The sequence below is a fragment of the Paramormyrops kingsleyae genome, chromosome 22, assembly GCF_048594095.1.
Source record: "Paramormyrops kingsleyae isolate MSU_618 chromosome 22, PKINGS_0.4, whole genome shotgun sequence".
Lineage (NCBI taxonomy): Eukaryota > Metazoa > Chordata > Actinopteri > Osteoglossiformes > Mormyridae > Paramormyrops > Paramormyrops kingsleyae.
The window spans coordinates 10,972,832-11,000,028 of NC_132818.1; the positions used below are offsets into that span (position 1 = coordinate 10,972,832).

Here is a 27,197-nt window from a genome sequence, read left to right on the forward strand (position 1 = left end):
CATGGTAAGGTATAATTATACGATCATATAAAAAATAAAAAAGTAGACATTGTCATGAGTTCAGGTCTACTTTTGTTTTCAATTCTTTATAAACGAGACGGCTCCATCACTACATTCCACTGAGCTAATATTTGTTTTCTTAGACTCATTGCAGAATGCTATTACTGTAGGTGACTCAGCATGATTTCACAACAGGTATTGCTTTATTAAAAGAACGTAAACCTTACAAAAGCACGTACAATGTGCTGCATTGATAAGGACAGCAATTGCAGGCCTGATGTCTTTGTAAGTGTGCGTCAGGAGGGACTGAAATCTGATAGCTGTGCATGTGATAATGATCTGTGCCTGGCCTTTTTGTCTGTTTTTAATCTCTCCAATCACAGGTCTATGCTTTGTGCTGGTAATGTGTGCAGGGCCTGTTTACGAATGCAGATTTTGTTTCTGTGTGACAGGAAGGAATTTCAGGTAAATTACTGAATCTGCTCAGTCCAACCCAGTTTGTCTAATCATATTGTACCTTTACTGGTTTATCTGCTTAGGAATACAAAACTCATAGTGCATGCCTACAGGGCTGAGTTAGTAACAGTACGTGCCAATCAGAAGTTTGGACGCTCCAAACCGCCTACAAATGACAGTGAAAGTGTCACATCACATGACCTGGCCACCTCATGAATCTAGCGTAGAGGAGACAGTAGGGTCAACCAGCCTCTAGAGCAGTGTTTCTCAACCCAGTCCTCAGGGAACCCCCAGACAGTCCACGTTTTTGCTCCCTCCCAGCTCCCAGCCAATCAGGAACACCGAATAGCTGGTACAGGTCTGCTGGGAGCTGAGAGGAAGCAAAAACGTGGACTGGCTGGGGTTCCCTGAGGACTGGGTTGAGAAACACTGCTCTAGAGCAATTGGGCCTTGCTCAGGGGTCCAACAGTGACATCAGTCTGGTGACCCAGGGATATGAACCAGCAACCTTTTGAGTCCCAACCTACATAGATGCCCCCCAACAAATTAATTAACTTTTTCAGTCAGTGCATAATTCCATATACAGGTATGCCTCACTTAACGTCCATGTTACGTTCTGGGAAACTGCATGTTATGTGATTCGGATGTTGTGTGAACATGTACATAGCAAGGCTAAGGAATGCCATGATTATTTGTTTACATGGCACACATGTGCGTGACACACTCGCGTTGTGCGTGACGAGCACAGAAACACGTGTGTGATGCCCTTGCCTGTTCTGCACCTGGTTGCATCTGCTACGTCCCGTTGTTAGATCGCAATTTGTTAGATCATATCCTTATGGGCTACGGACATTAACGCAAGTGGACATTGTCCGGAGGGATGTTGTACGAGATGTTATTGTATAAGTTTAATGTCTTTACAATCATTTAAAATATGTGTAGGTGTATCCAGTGAAAATCACATGTCCAAATAATTTTAATTGGCTATTTAATGAGTCCTTTTAAAAAGAAGAGTGATAATGCATTGAATGAAGATGCTGAAGATGTTTTTTGTTTGTTTGTTTTACCTGCCTCAGTCTGTCAGTTTCTGTTCTCATAAGCCACCACCCAGGGTGAACGGGCTGGAACGTGCTCATTTATGGTGCTCAGTTTTAAAAAGGGACTATTCAGGATCAGAAGAATCAAATTTCGCCATTTTTTTCTTTTATCTTAAAGAAAGAGTCCTAACGTGTGCCAAGTGGATTTCTGTACTGCTGCACTTGAATGTTGCAGCCCTTCAGGGAGTACACACATTTTTTCTCAGGTGCCCTCACACCTAATTTAATGAAAGCAACCTTATCTAAATATTCTCATTACATTGATCTTGAATACAACTATTTACAGTAATTGATGAGTATCATTTATAATGTTACGTTAGAATCATTCAACAAAGCTTAATCTGCCTTATTTTAAATGATGTCATGATAATTCTATATTCAGAGAGATGCACACACTTCACAAAAAATGTTTGGGTGAATATTTCAGAATTTCTGTTGTTTAATTTGAAGTACAAATTTGCTTTCATCTTCCACGAGTTTCATCTGCAAACATGATATCCAGGCTACCATGAAGCTGACGTTCCAAGACGGATTGTTATTGTGTTAGTAATAATTACACGTTGGGTGGTCACACCCGCATAAAAAATCAGGCCACAAGGCATATTTGCGTATATATGGTGCTTTCTTCAAACAGTTGGCAGCTTCTCTGTCACAGCGGCAAAGGATTTTCTCACATCTGTCATTCAGATAATCTATAAGGAGAGAGGAAAACTGGGTGAAAATCTGTCTTGCCTCGCTGTGATGGTCTTACCACGAACTAAGTTCAGTATCTGGTTTAAATTTAGTTGTGGTGTAATGGTTGCTCCACACATTCAGTAATGCATTCAGTTACTGTGGTCAGTAGTGAAAGTAAATTCAGAAACTGGCTTACAAGCTGCTCTTTCTGGCTGCTACTTTACATAACCTCCCCATCTACTATTACAGGATCCCAGCCTTGACAACAAAACTACGCTAACTCTGTATCAGCTTATTTAACTCATGCAGTGCTTGAAGTGGGCCGGAACACAGTTCCGGAGCTTCTGTATTTTCGTCTTTTGGGTTCCGCCACTTTTTTCTGCGTTCCGGTACTTACTGAAACTGATCCGACCCAGCGACAGTGGCCCGAGAATAGACAATATCACAAGACCGATAAAAGACTACATGTTGTTTTAATGTTTTTTCAGTATTCCATTTGTGAATTAGAAAAAAGTAGCCTATGCCTATAGGTTATTGCTTGGAAGGATGATTAAATTAAAATAGTTTTTGAACCAACACATCCTAAGGACTTGATTTTTTTTTCACCGCACAAATGTCAAATGTCGGAAAATTAGAGTTCCTGCACTTAATTTTTCCCACTTCAAGCACCGAACTCATGACATTAGATTACTCACACTGCTGCAGTGTGCTACCTGTATTCACCTTCCATCTGTTCCCCATATTTTGTATCAATCTCCACTTACTCACAGCTCAAAAACTGACTAGTAAAATGTTCAGTTTCTGTGGTATTTTGTACGAGCAGTAAGTATTAAGTGAAATTGGTTTTTGAAAGATGTTTAGAAGATCCTTGCACAACACGTACCACAGTCTGCAACATTGTCGTCACACGTCCATTTATAAGTGTCAGTCTTGGTCTGACAGCCAGCGAATTCAGCTTGTTCGTAACAGCAATCATGTTTGTGACAACACCTGAATGAGGAACAGACACAATCTCCCTTTAGTACATTCGCTCACCGGGAACAATGCTTAGCTGGTTGCGATCCACAATTTTGAGATTTGGAATACAAAACGTAGGTCTTCCTCATTAATTAGGCTCAATACCAACTTTTATTTGGAGCAGGAATCGGAATGTGGTGGTTCAGCATCATTGAACAGGAGAGAAAAACATTTGGGGATAGAGTCATAAAAATCCATTTAATTACAGTCCACTGTGCCACAGAAATGACAGACACAGCATAGTAGTAATTTTGTCTCAGAGAAAAATCATGCCACACTAGTGCCTAACCTCAACTACACAGGGGCTGAGTGGCAGCAGATGAGGCAGCCACAGTAGACCTCAGCGGGGTTTAAATATAGATGGAGCCTGGTGGAACCCAGATTCACCTCCTCGTGTCCAAATCGCACCTTACCGGAGTGAAGCTTTTTTCGCAATGCCGCAACCTCTTTTCGTAATCTCGAAAATTTTTGTAAAACATTCAAAGTGAGAGGCTTAAAAAAGGCCAATATTGTGCTATAAGTCATGTTTATTATCAGCTTTAATGTTACTTTTCATTAGTAGCTTCATCTCTCGATTGGGTGAGATATTCCTTAACACCCTTGATTTATTTCGCTTTCTGTACTGCTGCCAAAACTTCACTTCCTAGCTAGTCTTTGCTAGAGGTAAGACATATATAGGAAACAATCTGTGAATAACATGATATTTTAATGCATTTTCATTGGGACATTACTCAATAATCAAGAATATTCTTATAGTGATGCATTTTTAAGTTTCATCAAAAGTGCAGATTTGGGTATGGACGGTAGGGTCATGTACCTACCGATATTGTGGGAGTACCGTGTGTGTTTAGGGGGGCGGGGGGTTCGAGGTTAGTCCCTACCAATGTTAGAAACATACCCATCCCCTTGAGTTACATTTACAGTTGCCCCTCCTAATTAGTGCATTTGACATTTGTGGTTTCAGTTATCTGCAAGCTGGCCGTGAGCAATTAAATGGAAATATTTTTGGAGTTTGCCAAAACATTGCAAAATCATATAATGTATAAATATTAGAGTGTTATATAATATTTGTTAATGTAAGTGTACACTATGATACGTACAATACTGACAAATAAAAATAACTGATTGCATTTTTGGTTTATTTTCTTTTACATTAAAGTGGTAACACCACATACCGACAAATGAACATACTGCATCTTCAAAATTGTGATCATAAATACATATGCTAACTGATGCACAGATGTATCATGATATCACTAATGTATCATTATGAATGTTTAAACACTGACTCTAATTCAATCTGCTGGGACTTTCACAGCCTCGTAATTAGATGGACCTGTCTATTTTGGGCTAAAAACAGGAATTCCAAAGTGGGACCAAGGATGTGGGAACGATGGGAGTGCCTGAATCCTGTTAAGTGGAACGTCAAAACCTCAGGAACCCGCACGCAAAATTAAACACTCCGCTCTACAAACCTATGCTATTGCACCCAGATTTTAGGTATATTTATATAGCTATAAATTTGTGGCCATGAAACTTAGGTTTCTATCCCGCAAAAGCACATAATTAGAAATAATAGCAATCATCATCAGGTGTCTATAAGTTATTGCTTGTCGTCGGCCCCCAGTGCCGCCTCACCAGTCCGCCCGGTCCCGGGGCCAGCCTTGGCCCCCCAGGCCACAATAGCAACCGTACATCATATAGGCCAGGGCAGACTTCCCCGTGCTGCACTTGATGACCCCAGCCAGCTCCAGCAAGCCTCTCTTACTCCGCTGGTACCTGCCCGGAGACAGGAAGGCCATGTGCACTGTAACAAAGATGTCAATAAGCATCACAAATGACCATTTATTGTAATGCTTTTTATAATGTTATTATAACACTATAATGCTATTATGATGTTATTGTCATGTTGTTATAATGTTTCCCCTAGGATTGCTGCTCTGTCTTCCCTCTGGTAAATGCTACAGGTTCATAAAAAATAACTCAACTCTCCAAATACCATTTTGCTTATTAATCATAAATTTAATTAACCTTGCAAAATAGAGCACCTTGCAATCACACGCTAATAACTGTTTCTTAGCTATGCAGCACGTAACTTCTTAAAGTAATATTGTACATAATGTACTGTATTGTATAGTTTACTGCATTGTACATTGTAAAGTATGATGTGTAGAATAGCTCTTACTGCATCATATATCCCGAGGTTAATATTTTTTGTATTGTCATAATATTTGTTCATTGTATTCTCCGTAAACAATTCACCACAGCAAATTCCTGAGACATGTGGTGTCACTGGATAATAAAGTCTGAGTCTTATTCTCCCAGTCCTCTGTTCATCTTAAAATGTACATTTGAGTTGAGTACACTGAACTACAGTGGTTAAACTCAAAGAAAATCAAGAGTGCTCTTAATGCATTATGCTTATGTTGCATGCAGCAATGAGAGTATTAGCTCCTGAGGAGGGACAGGTCAGATTCTATACTACAGTACATTGGAATGGCCAACGTCAGTCGCTGTTCAGTAGGTCTTACACCTTCTCCATCTGCAGGAGCCCCAAGGAGATGCCCACTCAAAGTCTCTGTAAATTACTGTTTCATTAGGGGTTCCGGTATGATAGATTTCTTCAGCGAATCCTCAGGTTCTTTTAGTTGAATAATGAGGCAGGTTCCTTAAGCTTAAGCAGTTTATTAAGACAGAATGAAGATGTTACAGAAAGATGTTTCACACGGCCGGTTCAGTGTCTGCGTCTGTTTCTGCCCCCCCTGAGGGACTCAGGCCCTTTATCTATGGTCTTCATACAGACTCCTGGAGCCGGGGGGGTCAGACGGCCTTGGTGAGAGCAAGTTGTATGAGAGGCAAAGAACATGGTGAGCGAGTAGCAAGGAGAGAAAGAAATATAAAAATACAATGTGTTACAGTGTGGTATGCCGGCTGCTCATCTGCAGACAGGAGAGCCCACCAGAGGGTTATTAACTCTGCCCAAAATGCCAATGGCTGCCCTCTGCCATCCCTGGGAGGCATCGCCAGCTCCTGCTGCCTCTCCAGAGCCTAAAACATTGTCAGAGACTCTGTCCATCCCACATACCACGTGTCTGACCTGCTGCCCTCTGGTAAGAGCTATAGGTCCATCGAAACACGGACTTCCAGACTCAAAGACAGCTTCTTGCCTTGGGCCATAAGATCACTAAACAACAGCAAAAATAAATCTGTGTACAATATGAGTCTTTGGTGATCAAAAACACAGTGTAACAATAAAAATATTTACTACCTGACTCCTATGGCTGGCTGTTACATAGGCATATATACATATAAGTATTTATTTTCAATTTTTTAAAATTATTTCTTTCTCTTTTCTCTATTCTATTCTATTCTATTCTATTTAAAAGTCACCGTCACAAAGTGCTCACCTGGTTGGTTAAAAGAAACCTTTGGTTTGGATTTGTACTTTTTGGACCTGAACTTTCCACCTCTGTCTGTAATGGATTACTTTCCTGAGAGACTTTCCCAAACACTGATTATTTGTGCCCCGTCAAGTAAAGTGTTACCGGCATTTCTACTAAGGATAATATTTCAGGGGAACTGTGGTTTATTACAGCCGCAAAACAACTTTCCTAAAACAGAACAATCTGTGTTTGCTTTGAAAAACACAGCTCTCATTAAGGATTGAGAATTTTGTGTGTTTGGATAGTGCAGTAATCTAAGCGAATGTCCGTCCAAGTTTACTACGCTTCTGAAACCATATTTTGGTCTTCTTGGTCGTAGACTGGTTTAATTAATGCAGTCGTCGCGTAGTCACATTTTGCAGAAGATTAAATTTATTAAGGAAGCGTTTAATACACATAAAACTCTGTTAGTCTGTAATATTGCAGCCGCAAAAATATATGCATTAGGCCTATTACCGTTGATTGGCGGATGTTTACAAAACAGGACAAATTTTCCGCTCTTATTATATAGTTTACGCACAAACTTATAATTATTGCAAACAAACGTAGCCCTATACGAGGCAGGCAAGTGAAGAGTGGAACAGAAAACACTCTTCTGTAAGCATATTAAATGATAAAAATGTAATAGAAAAAAATACAGGTTTCCGTTTGTATTTGAAAAGTATACGTTTTTAAATTAATATTTTGCGAGCTACTTACCAGACAATAACAGGAGCATGAAGTGCAGAGCGAGCATGCTTATTCTCCTCTGTGGAATTCACTCATGAATGATCCGATCCTACTTCCTACTCTGCAGAACAGAGGGACTTTGTTATTTATATGCTACGTCTTCAGAGCATCACATCCTATAAGCACTCCGGTTCCCTAAACATGTTATCCCTTACTTTAAATAGAGGGGGAAAGGGTTTGCAGTACATCCATCCAAATATATTGTACGGTTATATGGGATAGCCAGGGTGATGGTTATAATCCTGCCAATGTGATCAGCAGCCTTATGGAATGCTTTTAAAAGCAGATTATATGTCTATAAAAATACACTCGTGTTTTTAATTGTTCGGGGCAGAATATGCCATTAGAAACGGGCTTCCATACAATTGGCATTTCGATTGGTCTGTCTTTTTGTTCTTTTTTTTCTTTTAAGGAAAATGCTCTTGATAAGTACACTTTATCACTACCTGGCAACAGAGGTGTAAAGAGTACCTGAAAACCATACTTGAGTAAGAGTACAGATACCTTACTGTATAAATTACTCCATTACAAGTTACAAGTCACCAATTCCAATAAGACTTGAGTAAAAGTCGTAAAGTATCCAATTTTAAAAGAACTTAAGTATTTTACTCGTACTGAATGTAGGCTCAAAGAACACCAAGAAATGTGGAAAACAAGGAACTATTTATTTATGAGGCTTTATTTCCTAATATAGACATTAAATTGAACACCTCAATGTTTCAAAATGGCAGAAAAAGAAAATAGAACAAAAAGTCAGTCTCAGTCAAACTCAAATGTTCAAAAAAAAGGTAAAACAATAAAAAAAACTAATAAAAAAACAAATTCAGAGCTGACTTTAATGGTGTCTTAAGGGCAATTCTTAAGGGCAATTCTTAAGGGTATTTCAAGCAAAAATGGAGCACTCCTAGTAATAAAATAATGACTTGAATTACACCATGATAATTATCAATATCGTTTGATATGATCATGATAAAAATATTTTTGCTATATCGCACAGCCTTAATGGATGCTACCACAGTGGCTTTGCTAACTAGCTAATAACTAGTAACCCATAGGAAGCAAGCTGAACAGTCGTTTGAGCAGACAGTAATATCTGATGACGCACAAAGTCTTTAAGTGTCAAGTCTTGTTAACTACATGGAAGCTATATTATCAGCAAGAAGGTCTTTACCTAGTTACCATAGTTTTGGTAGTGAGTCGGCTAGATAGTCAGCTAACTGATGGAAACGTTTAACCAGCAGCAAAACAACCACAAACAACCATGCGGGTCCCACAGTAAAATCTTTGTGCAGTAATTGACAGTCAATAGTGTGTCTAGCAGAAACATTAACAAAGAAAATAATAAATAATAGATAGCACTGTTATTACACTGGGATACTAAAGATTTTTAACTTAATGACATAACAGGTACTACAACGATTCCGTTCTGCGAGTTCGCTTTGGCTTCCGCTTTAAGACGTGTTGGACAAGGGCGTGGCTTTCGCGGTACGAATGGGCCGGGTTGGATGTGGGCTGCAGCCAGACATACTTGAAGAAATTAGCCGTGGTAGATAAAGATCCTGACTTGTCGCACGCAATCACAATGTAGCGAGTAACGGTAAGCGTCCGTTCAAATGTAGTGGAGTAAAGAGTACATATATTCAGTCACAAATGTAGTGGAGTAGAGAGTAAAAGTTGCTTATATTTTTGATACTCAGTACAAGTACAAAGTAGCCAAAAAAATACTTAAGTACAGTAACGAAGTCCATTTACTCAAGTACTTTACACCACTGCCTGGCAATGAAGTATAGCCATGGTAATCATATTGATGGGCAATGTATTCCAGGTGACGTAATTTTGAGCCATTCTTTCCAAATTGTTATTACTCGTGGGGTAACAAGTTTTAGGAAGACTTTACGGGTGAAGGCTTTAATTTTTTTTTAAAGCGAGATACATCCTGTAAATGATCTACAATATTTAATGACAACGCAAATGTATTTTATATTTAATATTTTATATGATCAACAAACAAAATTCGATATAACCCTATCACTGGATCAGATGAGCAACAGGTACAGAAAAAGTGAATGCAAAAAAACAAACTTTTATGAAAATTTAATCCTAATCTATATTTTTTAAATTATTAAAATATGGAAATTAGGCTACTTCGGTGAAACAACAGCAATGGGATATCTAGTTATATAATCACACGATTGACTTCAGCGTTGTGCAAGCAGTCCTGAATGTTTTAGATCATGGTAATTACCATTATTAGATACCCTCCAGGTGATAAATGCCTTCAGTGAGGTGCAGCATGGTGGATATTTTCCGTCTACAAGCATCAGTTCAGCGACCTGAAGGATCCAGCAGACAGCGGTAGGTAGACTCAGTAGAGGGCACTGTCTTTTTTATCCAGCTGAAAAGCAGCATATTGTTATGTCGAATTGAAATGCGGAAGAAGGGGGACGTCCTTAGCGTGCGTATACCGAGAGACGGCGCAGAGTGAAGCATCCGAGCCGCGGCGCCCTAGAAATACGCGAAGCTGGTATATTGCAGGCTTATCGGTGAGTTTGCGGCCGGCGGCGATCGTACAGAGACTTTGCTGCCGGACTCAGTCTCCCATCTGTAAGGTGTTTCTCTAGGCCGTCCCCGTCGGCTTTCCACCACGATCCTGAAAAAGGGCGCACAGCCATCACTTTTTTTCCGCATAAATCTTTATAAATAAAGGTGATTAAACCGCGTTGAAGTTACATTAGCCCGCCATCAGGGCACGGCGATGCGGGGGAGGCGCTCCGAGAACTACGGGCGCCCAGCGGTGGGAAACGTGGCTCCCCGATTTGGGTTTTGAACTTAAGTTAATCCGCGTTTAATCGTCGAATTACTGGTTGTTTAAATGTAGTTTTACAAATGTGTACCTAATCGTAAAGTTACAACCGGAGCCACATTGCTTTGTGAAGTTATTTTTTAACGATTCTTTTAATAAATCCCCGTGTAATGTAGTTTATGTTTGGCTCATATGCGATCGCGGAAGTAAAACGCAATATTTAACCATTTAACCATCACGACCTGCATTTTTATGTATATAAAACCTCCTAAGAAAGACAAAGAAAGTGGTTGGATGGGCCTTTCGGTGCCAAGTTTGTTACGTTCTTCGCTACATTCCTGACTACATTCTTATCTAATTTGTATTTTCGGAAATGTATAGATGACTACTTTTTTTACCGGAATAATAATTGTAATACCACGTTAGCATGGAGTACGTCAGTCACAGAAATGCGGTGTGTTTTTCTGGATGCTAAACATCGCTTGGCTGTAGAAAATAGGAAAAGGTGGCCGGCTGCATCAGAAATGGCGCTCAAGAGAATCGGAATGAGGGAAACCGATAACCGTGTAATAAAGAAGAGCATCCGATCACAACTTAGGACTTACAAAATAAGCCTTGAAGTTACTAAACTCGTCTGTTTCTCCTTTCTAGCTTTGGCTCAGCCCATGGAAAGATGTCTAGTGCGCCTAAGGACCGAAAAAGCCGCTGGCAGGACATCCAGAAGGGCCTGGAGTTCATAGAGTGAGCTGATGGGGGGGGGGGGGGGGGGGGGGGGTGGACTAGGATGTGCTCAGTCTCGTTTCATGCTAGCACCAGTAAACCGAAACCTAAAATTTCCGGGTCACTTGTGTTTATTGCCTGGATATAACTAATTTGCCCAATTTGTAGATTGCAGTACTAACAATACAGAAGCCATGGTTTAATATGTCCCATATTTTGTTTGATAGATCTACCCTGCCCTTTCCTGGACCTGATGAACAGTATAATGTAAGTGTATGGATATAGCTTCTTTTTAAGAGCTATATTAAGTGCTGGCATGCCGACTGTTGATTATTGCTGTTTGTCTTTCCAGGAATTCATCCAAAACCTGGTAACGAATCTCTTTGAGGAAGGGAACGATGTTTATAGTGAGGGCGAGCGGATGAAATCTGTAGAGCACTACACGGAAGCTTTGAGCGTGGCGGACTACGCGGCCTCGGAGGATATCGTGATTCACAGCGAAACTCTGGAGAAGCTGTATGCCAATCGAGCTGCTGCCTACCTCTGTACTGTAAGTCTGATTTGGGCCCATTTCCATGCTGATGCACTCATTTCTCAATTTATGGGTGTACATCTGTGTGTGTGTGTGTGTGGGTTTTTTTTTTTTGCAAACTGCAGCCTGATTCTTCTCTATTTCTCATTATTGAAGGGCTTCTTCAGTCCTGCTTCTAGGAGCCTTATATGAACTGTCCTAGCAGTGCACCTCACACCTGCACTTAATGTTTCCCATTCCCTTTGAAGGTCATCCTACTGCCTACTGATAAGTTAATGGTCCTCTCTGGCTTTAGAAAGTCACTTCTGCCCTCTACTTAGCTGGTTCTTGGTTGTTGCCAGTGTCTCCTGCTTCACTCTCATTCTGTACGTCTGTCTTAGAAATTTTGAGCCTGGAAGCAGCCTGCTGCACAGTGTAGCCTTCTGGCAGCAGAACCAGGATTTAAAAATGCAGATTTGTTTTAAAATGTAGTGGTCTTTTAATTTTTTCCACGGCTGTATATTGCTCCAACATGAAATCTGAATAGTAGAATATTCGATGAGTTCATAATGCTTTGTTGGAAAAGAAAGCAGTCAGTAACCATCAGATGTATTTGTCTCGTGAGTGTTCTTGAATCTGTTGTGAATAATAGTACATACTAACAGTATTTAACCACACAGGCAATCAAAATTAGAGAACAAGACATATTTTTGTAATGTACAAAGTCACAGCTTATCAGAATTCAGTTATTCTAACATGAATAGAGATGTATTTTAATCATGTCATCAGTAAAAGCTATGCCACATCACAAAATAAATGGTTTCAGCAAGAAATTTGAAGAAGGCATGCAATCAAAATTAGAGAACAGTTCCTTTTTTTTTTTTTTTTTTTTAGAAGCCTACAAATTAATTAACTTTTTTTTGATGGTTACAACTTTCAGAGATGAATAGAAAGCATAGAGGCCCTTGCTTTCTGTGATTGGCATATCAGTGCCGACAGCACATAACCAGCTTCTTGTGTTGCTCTAACTTGATTTTGTTGCACTCGTCTTCCTGTTTTTTGCACAATTTGGTAACTGTAGTGGGTTTGTTTGCCATAATTTTGTCTTTAAATGCCTTCCAGAGATTCATGTTAGGGTTCAAATTAGGACTGTCTACTGCCCATTTTTTCACCTGGATGTTCTCGGCTTTGAGAAATCGCTTCACCCGTTTTGCAGTGTAGTGAGGGGCACTGTCTTGTGTAGAAATGACTGGCTGACTGGGTGATGCTCTAGGGAAGGAACCGCAGGAGGTTCAGGTACTCATTAGCATCCACCTTGCCGTGTAGCTATATGAGAAGCCTGACCCTGGGGCAGAGAACATGCCCCACACCATGACACTAACCCCTCCCAACTTTTCTGACTTCTTCACTTGTTTCCCATTTGAATCAACTAAATTAAACTTGCTTTCATCACTGAAATTTTACTTTGGACCAGTTCTTCTGTCCACACCGTGCACCTTAGCAAAGGGCTAGTCTATCCTTTTCATTATACTTGTTGATGAGCATCTTGGTCCCTGCAGAGGGGGATTTCAGTCCATATTATCCCAGATGAGGAGACCCTGTCAAGACAAGTTCTTGTCCTGCCCGGAACTAATTTGACAAGCAGTTCCAGCTGTTGAACCGATCCCCCACGAGAGTCATCCTGTCTATCATCCTGTTCACTCGTGCACCCACCAACCAGCCTTTTTCTGGACTTAAATTACTTAGTTTTATTGTACTGCTTAAATATTTGAGAAATGAAGCTCTTGGAATGATTAACTTCTCTTCTAGTGGCTGAGGGTCATCCTGTCAGCCATCATTTGAACAACGTGATGCCACAGGGTTTCAGACTCCTTGCAGAGGTCCACCATCTTGCAAAATGCCTACCAATGTTGCCAAATAATTTGGGGTTGCCAGATATTCCAAGATCTTTTAAGATTAGATCCGAAAAACTGTCAGGTGTAACAAATTGTTCTCTAATTTTGATTGCTTACCTTCAAATTTCTTGTTTAACCCATCTGTTTTGTGATGTGGCACAGCTTTCACTGATGAAATATGATTAAAATACATATTTGTTCGTTATAACTTTGAATTCAAGCGAAAAACATTGATTTTTGTATAGCGCATTATCACAACATTACATCATCTAACACACTATATTCTTAAACAAATCTGTATTTTTAAATCCTGGTTTAATCCCGGTTCTGCTGGCAGAAGGCTACGCTGAGCAGCAGGTTGCTTCCAGGCTCAAAATTTCTATGACAGCAGTACACAAGAACAAAGGGAAGCAGGAGACACTGGGAACAACCAAAAACCAGCCAGTTAGAGGGATGCCTGTTAACTTATCTGACATTTTCTCATGAATTATAGGATGATATCAAGTGACCTTCAAAAGGAATGGGAAACATTAAGTGCAGGTGTGAGGTGCACTGATAAGACAGTTCGAATCAGGCTCCTAGAAGCAGGACTGAGGTCCCATAAAGCAAGGAACAAGCCCTTCATTAATTGAAAGCAGGGAAGAGCCGTGCAGCAGTTGGCAAAAAAAAATAATAAAAATTAAAATTAAATTATTCAGATGCTCGCCCATAAACTGACAAATGAGTGAAACAACAAAAAATTGTGCTGTGGTGTCTTTTTTTCCCCCAGAGCTGTATACTTTATATTTTTATAAATATATAACATATACACACATGCCTGTGTTTGTGTGTCTGTATAGACACATATATAAACAGTTTGTAAATTATTTTAAAAAATTTGCTGCATGACACATACTGGGAGAACTCTGCTTTCTATGATTGACATCATTCAGAGCCAATGAAAATGGAGCGGACACCTGTAAACCCCTCCCATTGTCTCCAGCACTACTTCCAGCCAAAACGCTGCAGTTCAGTCTCGTCTGTCTACAGCACCTTTTTCCACATTCTGGCAGGGTCTCTCTGTGGGGCTTTTTTTTTTTTTTTCCTTTGCTGCCTGGTCATAATACTAGTTTTCTCTCAGTAGTCTGTATTTGTTGCTTGGATTGTCTGTTTGGATTTCTCCTGCGTAAGCTGTGCTTGCTGCTATTTTCGTGCCCTTATCTGTATTTGTTCATTTTCTCCTCCTTAATGGTATGTCCATGTGTTCGTGACAGCATAGTAAATCACTAATTGTGTGGTTTGGGTAGGAAGTTTCGGGCATGTGAATTTAAACTTTACCAACGCGAAAGCCAAATATGTGTAGGTAGCCAAAGTCAGAGTGATTTTGTTGGCCATTGAGTCATCATCCTGTAGATATCTGCTCTAACTGTGTATGCACATTGGCGCCAATGTGGGGATGATGGGGACGCCCTCTGTGATGGCCCGTGTGTGTGTTTCAGGGAGTGTATGACCCGGCTCTGAGCGACTGCGAGGAGGCGCTGAAGCTGAACAGCGACAACCACAGGGCTCTGTACCGGAAAGCCAGGTGCCTGAAGGAGATGGGGAGGAATGCTGAGGCATATGAAGCCATATCCAAGTGTTTTCTGGCCGTGCCGCAGGTAAGGCCGGGGGGACGCACGCTTCTGTCCACTGTGCACTTTAACTGCATACCCTGATAGTCAGTGATAGTCGAGTACAGATGGGGAGGCATGGCGAAGTCTACAAGGCCAATTACTTCCTCAGGGACTCGTGCTCCTTATGCAGATAGACCGTCGAGTACAGTTAGGGAGGCATGCTGCACAGGTTAGAGCTCAGGGATGTTGTGGTCTTAAAATGCTTCATTTGATAGACATTAGTAGCAGAGTACAGAACAGTGTTTTTCCGCTGGCCTTTAATGCAGATCTCTTTTTGGCAGGATCCCAGCGTTATAAAACTGACCGAGGATTTGGCAAAATTTCTGGGGCTAAAAGTCCGTAAACCCTACACAAGGCGTAAGGTGAGGCACGCGTGCTGGGTACTTCAGCGATTTTTTTTTAATGAAACTTGATTCGTTTGGTCATCGCTACTCATTTTGGTGCCAACATGGAGGTAAAATAGGCCTCTTGCTGTTCATTTTTTAGCCGGCCTCTAACATGTTGCCAGACTCCAGCAACTCAGCGGCACCCAGTGAAAAGGTGAGAACGAACACAGGCTTTTAATGTTGAAAACAAATGTAAAAGTAGTTCAGTGTATGTCAAACGGCAATTAAATGAGCAATTAAATTCTAGGTAAGCTCCATAGATTAATGAGAAGTTGCTTTTGCAGATTTGGTCCACAGTCAATGTGCTCCTTTCCTCTGACTTGAATGTAAATACGAAAAATGTTGAATGTATGGAATCACTTTTATGAGCTTTGTGATTTGGTTAGGATTCATTTGTTTCTGTGGTGATGATGCCATAATTCATATGGGGGAGGGGGGCATGTCCTTTCATGCAGGATTCCTCCCTCAGTCCAAAGACATGCCGCTAGCAGTCTCTGACTTGCCTCTAGTGTATGATTGCCCCCAGCCCTGTGCCGGACGGACGTCCCATCCAGGGTGTGTCTCCCCCCCCCCAGCCCTGTGCTCTAGGCTTTTCCTACAACCCTGATCATAATAAGTGCTTAGAAGATGGATGGATAGGTTTTATAATAAAAATTATAGAAAGCCTTCCAGCACCATATTTCATGATTTATACTTCAGTCACAGTTAAGAACTCTGCTGGACCAAAGACCAGCACACATAGACCAGGACCGGGGCTAAGCATCTGCTTTCATTTCAAAAAGCCCATGTAACATTAATGTTTCTCCTTTACCGGCACTACTTTAGAGTTTTAAAGAAGTGGACTCTGTGGAGGACATCGAGCTCGGTGAGCATCCCTGCCATTGGCCTGCTTCTGCTCCAAAATGATGATGATGTCACTGAGACGATATAATTGCCTTATTGTCTTTCCTTGCCAGTATCGCAAGCCCCTCAGCAGATGGGTGCCCCCCTGCTAGCCCCAAGCATGCTGCCACAGCCCCCCCTTAATAAAAAAGGGAGCAGCGAGACGGCCTCAGTCTCTGCCTTTGAGGCTCACAATGTCGTGCTGGTGGCGAATGGGGGCGTGGCCAGGAGTGGGGCTGGGGGCGGAGCCAGGGGTGTCATGTCATACCCCCTGGCCCAATCCCCCTACAACGCGCACATCATTGGCAACGAGCTGGACAAGCTGCTTGACGTCGCAGCCCCTGGCCATGCTCCAGGGGTAAGTGAAAATCCCTTAGATCGTCTTCCTCCATTAATTTTACTATATTTCTTGCTCACCTGATTATACAGGGTTCAGGGCATTCAGCTGGGCCCCTCCCCTTTGGAACGCTCTCCCTAATACATACGTAATGTTGAGCTCCCCTGATTGGTTTAATAACTGATTGCTACTATGTGTCTTTTTATTGTGTCGTCTTATACTGTCCATTGCTCACTATTGTGCATTTTGATTTCACTCTTTTTAAGGAGTCTTGAAAGGCACCTATAAATAAAATGTATTATTATTATTATTATTATTATTATTATTTATTAATCTGCAGGTCTGGCTGGATCCAATCATTTTCGGGGTCTTGATTTCTTTAATACAACACACAAACAGAAGCAGCGGATCTTCCATGATTTTTATCAGTTGTAGACTAATTCTCTTTTGCTTCCTTCCCATTTAGGACGTGGTGGCCAGAGGATCTCCTATGAGCGCAGCGCCTGACCCTCTGCTCACATCCTCGCACCACAGCCTCCCATACACCAGCTCCTCCATACACTCGGCTAATTTCACCGGTCTCTACACCAGCAGTGGTTCCTCTGGGAACCCTGAGTTTGATCTGGCCTCCTTCCCCTCAGCCTTGGATTCTCTGGACAGTCTTCCAATACCCGACATGCACACAGGTTTGCGCCGTTTCAGCTCTTGCTTCCAAGATGACATTGGGTGTGTTTTTAAAGCCGATTCAGGGCAGAGTGATCTGGGTAAAGCTGCACAGGAGATTTCTAATATTATTATAATAATCAAAATGATCATTTAATCTGCGAGAGAGAACTGTAAGAAAGCCCTCAGATCTTCCTCTTTATTCTGTAAAATTATATTTTTAAATGATACAATTAATATTTGGCCACTGAATGATGCCAATTTTGCTTCTATGTTGCAGTGTGATGTGATACCAGTAAGTTTCAGGAATTCTGGTTGAAATTCTTCGATTATTAAGAGGAATATAAGTCTTATTCTCTAAAGACACCAGCTGTTTTGTATGTAAAGCTTCAGCGACTGTTTTTGTATGATGCTGGGAGTTTGGCTCCTGCATGGGTAGCTCGCCATGTCAGGCGTGGAGGAGGCCGTGTCAGGGTTCCTGGTTGCTTCGCTGGTGCCCGAGTTGATCTTTGTAAAAAATGTGTAATGATCTCAGCCAGTTACAGCTGTCAGGATAATTGCGAGGTGTGTCTTTCCGTCAGGGTTGTGTCTGATCGGACAGTTCGTTCGTTTAGAAGGTAACGCCCTCGGGCGCGTCTTAAAACTGCACGCTGAGCTCCGAAGGTTTAATTCCCTCTTTTTTTTTTTTTCTTTCTGCTAGTGACTCCAACCCCTCTGGAAATGGGAGGAGCTCTGCTGCCCCCTGGTATCCTGGCACAGCCCCCTGTCAGCCACAAGGGGGGGAACGAGGCAGCTTCTCTCTCTCTCTCTCCCTTCAAGTCCCACAATGCGGCGCCGCTGAACATTATGCTGCCCCTGCTGGCAAATGGAGGTGGGGCAAGAGGCGCCATGTCTTTCCCCATGCCTCCGTCTCACCTGGACTCCTTCGGCACCCAGATCATTGGCGACGAGCTGGACAAGCTGCTTGAGGTTACAGCCCCTGGTCAGGCCGCAGCGGTAAGAGCCACCCTGCAGGCCGGGCTGCAGATGCTGCTTTTCCTGCTCCTAACTGCGCACTATGCAGGATTTCCCGTTCCTCAGCTGCCCACCTGCGTTTTCCAAATGGAGAACAATTAGTCAACAAAACTTGGTAGATCTTCTTGGAACACATGGTTTTAGTACATTTTTGTTAGACATACGGACAAAAACACTAGTTGTGCAAAGATGTGGAAATTTTTGCCAAATCCGACATACGTTTGTCTAATATTACCAATAATCAGCTAACCTTTGAGCTTCACAAATCTGCAGTGAAGCTGATGTTGGAGATGTTGCTTCTTAGGTTTTTATGAATGTGTAGCAGCCTCATATAAGGCAGGCAGTGAGATGCCAGTGAAGTAGCCCACAGTTGGGATCCTGAGCAGAGGTTCTGATTAGTGAATGAACTAACGTAATCCCTCGTCCCCCACTGTGGGACATGACTGCGTCCAGTGCATTCATCTCCGGCATTCCAGTAGCTATGACCGTAGCTCTGGTGTTGCTAACTTTCAATATTGACTGACGGAAGTCTAAATGTTGGCTGGCAATATTGACCAAGATTAACAGACCATCACCAATAAATTAAGTTTTAATGAACAGTGGCCGATACTGATATATAGGGCAGGGCAATTAATCAAATTTAAATTTAAAGTGCAACTTTTGCTTCAAACGATTATCAAAACAAAATAATAAAGACGAAATTTAATTATATTTAGAGTTCAAGGAAATCCACTGTTTACAAGTCACTTTTTTTTTTTTGAGTTCAATAAATGCACATTTCCAAAGTCATTGAGTAGTCATGTTAAATAATCGTGATCACAATATTGACCAAAATAATCATGATTGTGATTTTTGCCGTGATCAAGCAGCCGTAGTTGTAGACTGATTTTTCTTTTGCTTCCTTCCCGTTTAGGACGTGGTGGCCAGAGGATCTCCTCCAATCACCGCGCCTGACCCTCTGCTCACATCCTCGCACCATGGCCTCCCATACACCAGCTCCTCCGTACACTCAGCTAATTACACTGGTCTCTACACCAACAGTGGTTCCTCTGGGAACTCGGAGTTTGATCTAGTCTCCTTCTCCTCGACCTTGGACACCCTGGACAATCTTTGCATCTCTGAGTCAGAAATGGGTTTGTGCTATTTCGCTTCCCACATCTAAAATGACGTCCTGTGTGTTTTTAAAGCCGGCAGAGTGCAAGTCCTAATATTGTAATAATCCAAATGATCAGTTAGTCTGCAAGTAAAAATAAAGTCCTTCATATCCTCAGCATTCTGTTATGGTATCATTTTTAAAATATTCTGTTTGGTTTCTTAAAGATGTGATCCCGTGTTATGTGCAGTACCAGTCAAAAGTTTAGGAAAAACCTTCTGAAGGACAGCTGGTGACCTTCATGCAATCTCTGCTAATCTCAACCAGCATGGGTGGCAGCATAGTCTGGGAACAGCAAGCATAGGCAGCAAGCCTGTCATTCCATCAGGATTACAGTTGGCTGGGCCATTCTTCGTACTGTGGGAAAATAATGACGTAAAACGGATCATAAAATTATGCAAGAACTATCTGGCATAGAAGGAAAGTGAGGAACGGCTCGAAGCAAGACCTGACCTGCCATCTCCAGGCCTCGTGTGGGATGTATGGGATGAATTGGACAAAAGCAAAGCAAATGGCTCTCAATATTTCTGGGAAATGCTCAGAACTTAAGCGATTTCTTGGCAGATGTTTAGTATTTTCAGTTTTCTTGAACACTGATTTAATACTCAATTTGTAATGGGTAGTCTTCCTTCATTTTTGAGTATTTACAGAAACCCAAAAGTCAATGTTTTGACTGGTCCTGTCTATGCGTATGGCTACTCGGTTAGTTGGCTAATTGGTTCTGGGCTGAAGCCACCTCTGGCTATGTAGCAGACATGAAACACTTTGACCGGAATATCTAAATATCTACCTTGAACGTTCACTTTTGATGTATATGACTGACATTCTCGTCCCCCCCCCCATTTTCAACAGGAACTCTGGATTTTGGCATGGGTTTTCCACCGGTAAGTTTTTTTTTTTTCTTCTTCTTTCTCTTTTTTCTTTCTCTCTCTTCTTTCTCTTTTCTCTCTTTGTCTTTCTATCTTTCCCTAAATTTGCTAGCAAAGACAGATGTGCCAAATATGGGTGTATAATTTCCACATTGAAATGCTTTTGCAGATGTATAGCAGTGAGACATCCCTAGATCCTCAGTTTAGGATGACCTTTAACGTGGTGGATGGACAACCTTCTATTCAAGTTCCACTTCCCAGAAATCCCCTGTCAGAGACCCACGAGTTTCGGCAGGCCTGCTCATGCTGCTATGTGAAGTTGGGTAAGTGCACCACGGAAAAACATCAATAGACTCATTTGAACTTTTTAATTAATTCTGAAGATTCTTTGCCAACTCATCCTCCCTCCAGGTCCAGGAATGCTGGATTATTCTCTGTCAAATGAGGCACACAAATGCAAAAAAGACGTACTTTTAGGCAGACTCAAGAACTTTGAAGACCAAAGATGGAAGCGAATTCGGCCGAGACCCACTAAGAATCAGTACGTCGGGCCATATTACGTTTGCAAAGGTAAGCAGCACGTGTGCTCTGGTTTTCCAGCCCAGATCAGAGTCCTGTAGGGTATGTGGGCAGTGAATGGTACGTGTCTGTGTCCTGCCAGATGTTGCTGGGGGTGAGGAGTGCAAATACCCCGGTCACTGCACATTTGCCTACTGCCAGGAAGAGATTGACGTCTGGACTCTCGAACGGAAAGGATTCATTACCAGAGACATACTGGTCAATCCACAGGATGCCAGCAAGAGCATTAATTTCACAGTTTCTAAAATACTTCAGGAGCATCAGGGGATGTTTATCTTCCTCTGCGAGGTGAGTCTCTCTGCGTTTTGGCTTGCGGGAGAAATTTTCAGGGCCGTTCAGATCAGCTCGTTTTCCGCGTGCGAGACGGCAGTCGACTCTGTGCTAACTTGGTTTGGTGTTAAGGTTCCACCGTTGGGTTCTTTCTCGTTAGGACTGCTTCGACAACAAGCCGAGGATCATCAGCAGAACCAGTAAGGACAACCGTGCTCTGTGCTCACACCCCACGAAGAAGCACGTCTTTAAAGACCGCAGGTACGTGCCGAGACACGTGTTGGAGGCGGCAGTGAGAATGAGTCAAACGAGAAAGCAAATAGCACTTTAAGCTCGAATCACTTGGTCAGTGCTGGTAACTCCATCTTAGAACATTAGTGATGGGGGGTAATTTAAATTGAGGTTATTTTGAAATTGGGAAAAGATGTTTTATTTGTCATTTGCAGGTACATTGTAATGCAGTGTTTTGTTTTGTTTTCTCTCTCCTCATCCTGCTCTCTGATGAGACGTACACATGCGTACTGTTTATACACACAGTTGAGAGTGATACTTTGGGTCCGAATGCAGGGTCATTCATGTCCAGCATCCATAGGGAGGTTAAGGGCCCAGCAGACGTGGCAGTTCTGCTGAGGCCGGGATTTGGGAGTGGTTTGCTTAAAGCTGGCAGTGGCTGCCTGTTTGTAGAGTAACCACCACCCACCCACTGGCTGTTCCCAGGCCTTGCTTCTCCCCTGACCACCATTTGCTGCTCCGCAGGTGTCTGGTCCACGTGGCGGGTGAGGGTCCGCAGGTACCCGCGCGGCAGGAGAATCGCGTCAGCTACTCCAAGATCCGGCCCTACAGCCCCCTCTCCCAGAGGGACCTGTGCCGGCACGTGGCACGCTATGGCTGCGTGCGAGAGGACAGCTGCTTCTTCGCACACAGCCTCGTGGAGCTGAAAGTATGGATCATGCAGGGCCAGAGAGGTGAGCAAGAGGGCATGGGGGTGGGCAGGCCTGCCGGAAGCATGGCCAACGGTCTCAGTCCCTAAGGATGTAGGAGTTACTGCAGATTTTTGGGTTTCCCCTCATTTAACACACATGATTCAGCTCCTTGTGCTAATTACCACACAGCTCCTGAGCTGAATCATTTGTGGTGGAACAGGGAAAGAACTAAACTACACAGGGCTCCGGCCCCCCAGGATTGGAGTTTGACACCCCTGTTCTAGGCTTTCATTAAGAGACCTTATGTTGAACAAAGCAGGACAGATTGAACCAAGGAATGTTTAGGCTCGTGGATTTTTGGTTTCTCACAAACAGCATGGGAACAGGATCTCATTTAGAACAGTGTTTCTCAAACCAGTCCTCAGGAACCCCCAGACGGTCTCTGTTTTTGCTCCCTCCCAACTCCCAGGGAATCAGGAGAGAGCAGAAACATGGACCAACATTGTGATGAATTAAGTAAAGTTTTATTTATATAGACTGGCATTTTTAGTTGTGTTCTAATGATGTCAGCCAGAAAAAGGTTCTATTATCTTTTGTCAAACATGTCCGCAGAATGGTCTTGTTTTTATTGATCTTTCTGAAATCTCTCTTGTGATTGAGTGATGGCCTTTGGTGACTGATTTTCACTTTAACCTTCATTTGTCCCAAAGGAATGTCCTCTGAGGACATTGTTCAAGAGTCCAGCAAGTGCTGGAACCTGGAATCCAGTGTCCAGGTAAACATTCATGTTTGGATAATACTAGTCTTACACATTAGGAGCTGATGACTACTTCCTCTCACATTCATACTGTTTCTACATAAAATCTAGGAGATTATTTAAAAGATGCTTTATTTTGAATGTTATGGAGGCTAATAATTTCATCATAAAATTGTGCCATTGAAGAAGGTGGAGTACGAGTTAGTATGAAATTGATATGATTATAATTGATTATAAATCTTCGTAATTAACGACTAGTTTGCTCCATGGTGTATCACTCTCTTAGGAGAGCAGATTAGATTTGTTTTCTGACCTTTTTATGGTCACAGTGTAACCTTCCCATTGTGGCTGTGTGCGATCTCCAGCAGTCTTCCAGTACTCCCAAGTTTGGACCAGCCCACCTGAAGATATCTTTTGTGTGCAGCCAGTGCTGGAGAAACGGTCAAGTTATCGAGGCCGACAAGAACAGGAAGTATTGTGCGGCTAAAGCACGGCATCCGTGAGTAACTGCCCCCCTTTGTTGGAATCATACTTGCTAACATTAATCATTGGCAGTTAGTCGTTTTTAACTGCTTTATTAAAAAATACTTTCCGGATCTGACACGCATTGACATATATAGCTAACGCCACAATCAATATTTTATATTCTGTTTTGCGTAAATGGATAGGCACTCAAAAAATCTGTGACACAAAGTGTTTCTACGTCCTTGTCAGTGGTTTCTGAGGGACTTCTGAGGGCTGGGTTGGCCCAAGGCATAAGCAAACTAAGCATCTTATTAGGTCCCAGTGGCCACCAGGGGGCGCCCCATCTTATCAGCCTTTCACATAGGATAGGAAGGGAGATGACAAATGACAAGCAGGTCAATCAGCTTTTGCTTAGGACCCCCCAGAAGGGTTGAGCTAGCCCTTGGCATGGATGAAGATGAAGTGTTAACTGGGCTTTTGTTTTGCCACAGCTGGGCTAAAGACAAGCGAGTCCTATTGGTGAGCTCTGTTGAGCGTAAGAAGTGGCTACAAATCCGCCCTCTTCCAGTCAAGAAGCCTATTCCCTCTCAGTTTGAGGTAGGACAGCTTCAGATCCACCTGAAAATGCTTCTTTGTGAAGATGTGATCCTGCCAGGTCTTCCCTAGCAGCTCGACCCTAACTCACCCCTCTGGCACCCGCAGATCTGTCTGCACATATCTTCTGGGAAGAAGTGTCAGTACATAGGAGTCTGCACGTTCGCGCACAGTCCGGAGGAGAGGGACCTCTGGACCTTCATGAAGGAGAGCAACAGTGAGTGTCTGATCAGCGCCGCTCAGCGTGTCGCCTAGCAACAGCATGCATTCCGTGCCCCTTGCCAACGCCATTTTCCCCATTCCCTCCTCAAGTTGCAGACTTTGAGCGACTCTATGAACTCTGGCTGCGAGCTCAGAAGCCCGGTGGGGGCGAGGAAGCTTCCAGCCAAGGAGCCCGCGAAAATGGGAGGCACATCCACATGCCTACGGACTATGCTGAGGAAGTGGTGGGTGGCACCTGGGGGGGGCAGGGAGCTTCTGTCATTCTGTGGCGTTTTAATGAAGAGGCGCGATGGTGGGCGTGTTTAATAGCCTTTGGTTCAGCTGTGAAATCAGCACTGGTCATGCCCAGCAGATGTTTCTCAGCTCGTAAATAAAATATTAATATTAAAATATTAGTTATGGAAACAGCTGCTTTATTGTCTTTAGCTTGTCCCACACACTCTGCTCACTTTCCATGCATAGTGATCTTTCTCTCTTTTTTGGAAGCTTACCCACAATGCATTTAGTTCTGACTGAGGAGAACTTGTCCTAGTAAAGAAATCGACTAAGGAGCGCATCTGTGGAAAACTGCTCCTGCAAATAATCTTGTCATCTGACATTCACTTTTTTCTGCATTTACTAGTTCATATGTCTAGTTAATTGCAGTTTTGTAACTATTTAAAAAAAAATGTTTGTACTGAGATTAAAACCGCCTTTGCTGTGGGATTGATTGCACTAATACAAAGTAATTTAATAATAACTATCCCTATCATTGACAGTGAATTTGTAAATGTTAACTAATCCAGTAATTCAGTATCTGAGTTTCACATTTCAAATTAAAAGTCTGTAGTGTACTCCTGTTTCCTGCTTGTACCGCCCTGCCTATGTCTCCACAGGCCCGCAACCACTGCTGGCTGTGTGGCAAGAACTGCAACAGCGACCGGCAGTGGCAGCAGCACATAACCTCTGAGAAGCACAAGGAGAAGGTGTTTAACTCAGAGGACGACCAGAACTGCTGGCAGTATCGATTCCCCACTGGCACCTTCAGAGTGTGTGAGAGGTACAGTCCCGCCATCCCAGCTTCACAAATGTGGTCTCTGTCTGTCTGTCTCTCTGTCTGTCTCTCTGTCTGTCTGTCTCTCTGCCTGTCTGTCTCTCTGCCTGTCTGTCTCTCTGCCTGTCTGTCTCTCTGCCTGTCTGTCTCTCTGCCTGTCTGTCTCTCTGCCTGTCTGTCTCTCTGCCTGTCTGTCTCTCTGCCTGTCTGTCTCTCTGCCTGTCTGTCTCTCTGCCTGTCTCTCTCTCTGCCTCTGTCTGTCTATGACGTGTCACCCTGCCTCCCTCCAGGTATCTAAGGGCTGCTTGCCCTGACAAGGAGAAGTGTGAGTTTGCCCATGGAAAAGAGGAGCTTGAAGAGTGGAAGGACAGGAGGGATTTCCTGCTAAGGAAACTCGCCAAAGCCAAGATGGATCATCTAATTGCTCCTGACGATAACGACTTTGGGAAGTATAGTTTTATGCTTAAAGAAATTAATTAATATTTAACCAAGAGCAATAATGTGAGCCATTGAGATTGAAAGGCCCACACAGCTTGTCATTCAGAGGCACCCAATCGTCCAGATGGCTGGAATCTGGGTTGTTGATTTTACTGCATAAAAATGTGATTGCCGCCTCACGAGGGGAAGGTCAGGGAAGCACCAGCAGGACTGAATCTCAGAGGAGGCGCAGAGGTCCGGCGCTGCAGGGAAAGGCCTCACGGCAAGGCAAAGCAAACAGGCTGACAATTCTTACACTGAGACGCATCAGTGTGTGCGATAGATTTCGTTTTGGTTTTTTTATTAATTTCTGGAACTATTAGAATTTGGGTACATTTTGGTTTTTTTTTTTTATGTTCTATTAGCCCTGTTAAATATCCAGGCAAATGACTAAACAGAATTAGTTCTATTCCAATTTAATCAATTGTATTCTGAAAGCGTTGGTATAATTATATAAAATTTTAAACATAACTAGTTTTACTCATTAGTCTATGAAATGAATAAGTATGGAAAATATATATTTAAAATATTTTGTGAGGAATGCAAGCTTTTAGTTTTATTTCAGTGTTTTCCATCTGGAGTGTTAAGTGTGTCATTTTATCTTTTGCACGAGGGCTACTTTCATCAGTTATTTCCGTAGCATCTTATTTTATTTTTGCAGGTAGACTCATCTCAGAGGTATGTCTGTTGGATATCCGTATCTAAAATAAGGAAAAACGCTGAGTGTTAAAGTTATCTTAAGAGTCACGGAGCTCCTGGGCAAAGTTCACGAATAAACTTCTTTTAAGTGCTTGTATTAAGGAATCTGACATCTGAGTTTGGCAAGAACATTGGTTTACCTGCTGTTACAGATCCAACCTTGTCAAATAGAGTTGTGTGCCTGTGGACTACACTGATAAAGAAATATGGAAAGTTTTGGGGGAAAATGGGAAATAATTCTGGAGTATTTCTTATTTGAAATAAAAAATAACGGGAAGCAATTTTGTTTTTTTTTTTGTTTGGGGGGGTGAAAGTTGGTAAACTTTCACTAATGAGAGAAATTTACAGTAAATGTATCAGGTGCAATACACATTCAAAGGTTATGATGTTTTTTGATGTTTAACATCAAAGTCCATATTTTTCACTAACTGTGCAGTGAAGCTGAATTACTTTTGAGTGTACCCCACCCTTCTCCAGGCTTACGGCTGCCTTTTTATGAATTTTTATTATTTTTTTTAATGTTTGCCCATTTATTTTTTTTAAACAATACATGCCTAACACCTTGTGTACTAAACATCCAGAATAGCACGATTGTTTGGGGGGGAAATGCAATTTATTTATTTTTTTTTAGGATACAAGAACCCTTTTACTCATCGTATACACCAGGTTACTGATAAAATATGGTGGTGCAATTTAAACTGTTATCGTTTTGAGCCCTGATGACTGGAGGTGTGTAACGTCATGCAACACTGATCTGTCATTATAGTTATCCAATAAGAAAGATTGGCTATTATATAAATAGGATGGAGGTGAAATTTCAGCAACAATGAAGTCCAGGTAGGTCCCCGATTTCGGTTTTCGAGAGCCATCGTCCTG

At 42.3% G+C, this 27,197-nt stretch overlaps 2 protein-coding genes across 4 annotated transcripts; one reads left to right on the top strand and one right to left on the bottom strand.

Annotated features, from left to right (window-relative positions):
- Nucleotides 1-1,962: 1,962 nt before the first annotated feature.
- Nucleotides 1,963-10,966, bottom strand: pla2g10 (phospholipase A2 group X). 3 transcript variants are annotated; one of them, XM_023798497.2, is made up of 5 exons: nucleotides 10,826-10,966; nucleotides 7,388-7,478; nucleotides 4,884-5,052; nucleotides 3,112-3,218; nucleotides 1,963-2,245 (listed from the first exon to the last, which is right to left on the bottom strand). In XM_023798497.2, the coding sequence occupies exons 2-5, from the start codon at nucleotides 7,422-7,424 to the stop codon at nucleotides 2,097-2,099; spliced, it is 462 nt and encodes a 153-aa protein (XP_023654265.1). In that variant the 5' UTR covers nucleotides 7,425-7,478; nucleotides 10,826-10,966; the 3' UTR covers nucleotides 1,963-2,096. The 3 variants fall into 3 exon arrangements, with proteins under 3 accessions (XP_023654265.1, XP_023654267.1, XP_023654266.1); XM_023798499.2 differs by lacking the exon at nucleotides 10,826-10,966 and adding an exon at nucleotides 9,663-9,836 and having other exon boundaries at nucleotides 7,388-7,473; XM_023798498.2 differs by lacking the exon at nucleotides 10,826-10,966 and adding an exon at nucleotides 9,663-9,836.
- On the top strand, nucleotides 9,948-26,602 carry zc3h7a (zinc finger CCCH-type containing 7A). Its single transcript, XM_023798492.2, has 25 exons — nucleotides 9,948-9,960; nucleotides 10,872-10,961; nucleotides 11,168-11,207; nucleotides 11,293-11,490; nucleotides 14,825-14,983; nucleotides 15,280-15,360; nucleotides 15,485-15,538; nucleotides 16,210-16,249; nucleotides 16,341-16,624; nucleotides 17,070-17,289; nucleotides 17,967-18,262; nucleotides 19,194-19,413; nucleotides 20,286-20,317; nucleotides 20,472-20,625; nucleotides 20,714-20,872; nucleotides 20,964-21,169; nucleotides 21,312-21,412; nucleotides 21,908-22,116; nucleotides 22,785-22,849; nucleotides 23,197-23,330; nucleotides 23,788-23,893; nucleotides 23,999-24,107; nucleotides 24,203-24,336; nucleotides 24,988-25,151; nucleotides 25,436-26,602. Exons 2-25 carry the CDS (start codon nucleotides 10,894-10,896, stop codon nucleotides 25,623-25,625), a joined length of 3,423 nt encoding a protein of 1,140 aa, XP_023654260.1. The 5' UTR covers nucleotides 9,948-9,960; nucleotides 10,872-10,893; the 3' UTR covers nucleotides 25,626-26,602.
- The last annotated feature ends 595 nt before the right edge of the window (nucleotides 26,603-27,197 follow it).

Bases quoted from the DNA above. Each gene is read 5' to 3' on its own strand.
- pla2g10 (XM_023798497.2), bottom strand. From the start codon at position 7,424: ATGCTCGCTCTGCACTTCATGCTCCTGTTATTGTCTG. The intron at 5,053-7,387 runs GTAAGTAGCTCG...TCTTTGTTACAG, and splicing joins CATGCTCCTGTTATTGTCTG to TGCACATGGCCTTCCTGTCT. The intron at 3,219-4,883 runs GTGAGGCGGCAC...TTCCTCATTCAG, and splicing joins CCCCGGGACCGGGCGGACTG to GTGTTGTCACAAACATGATT.
- zc3h7a (XM_023798492.2), top strand. From the start codon at position 10,894: ATGTCTAGTGCGCCTAAGGACCGAAAAAGCCGCTGGCAGGACATCCAG. The intron at 20,873-20,963 runs GTAAGCAGCACG...GTGTCCTGCCAG, and splicing joins GCCATATTACGTTTGCAAAG to ATGTTGCTGGGGGTGAGGAG. The intron at 22,850-23,196 runs GTAAACATTCAT...TGCGATCTCCAG, and splicing joins ACCTGGAATCCAGTGTCCAG to CAGTCTTCCAGTACTCCCAA.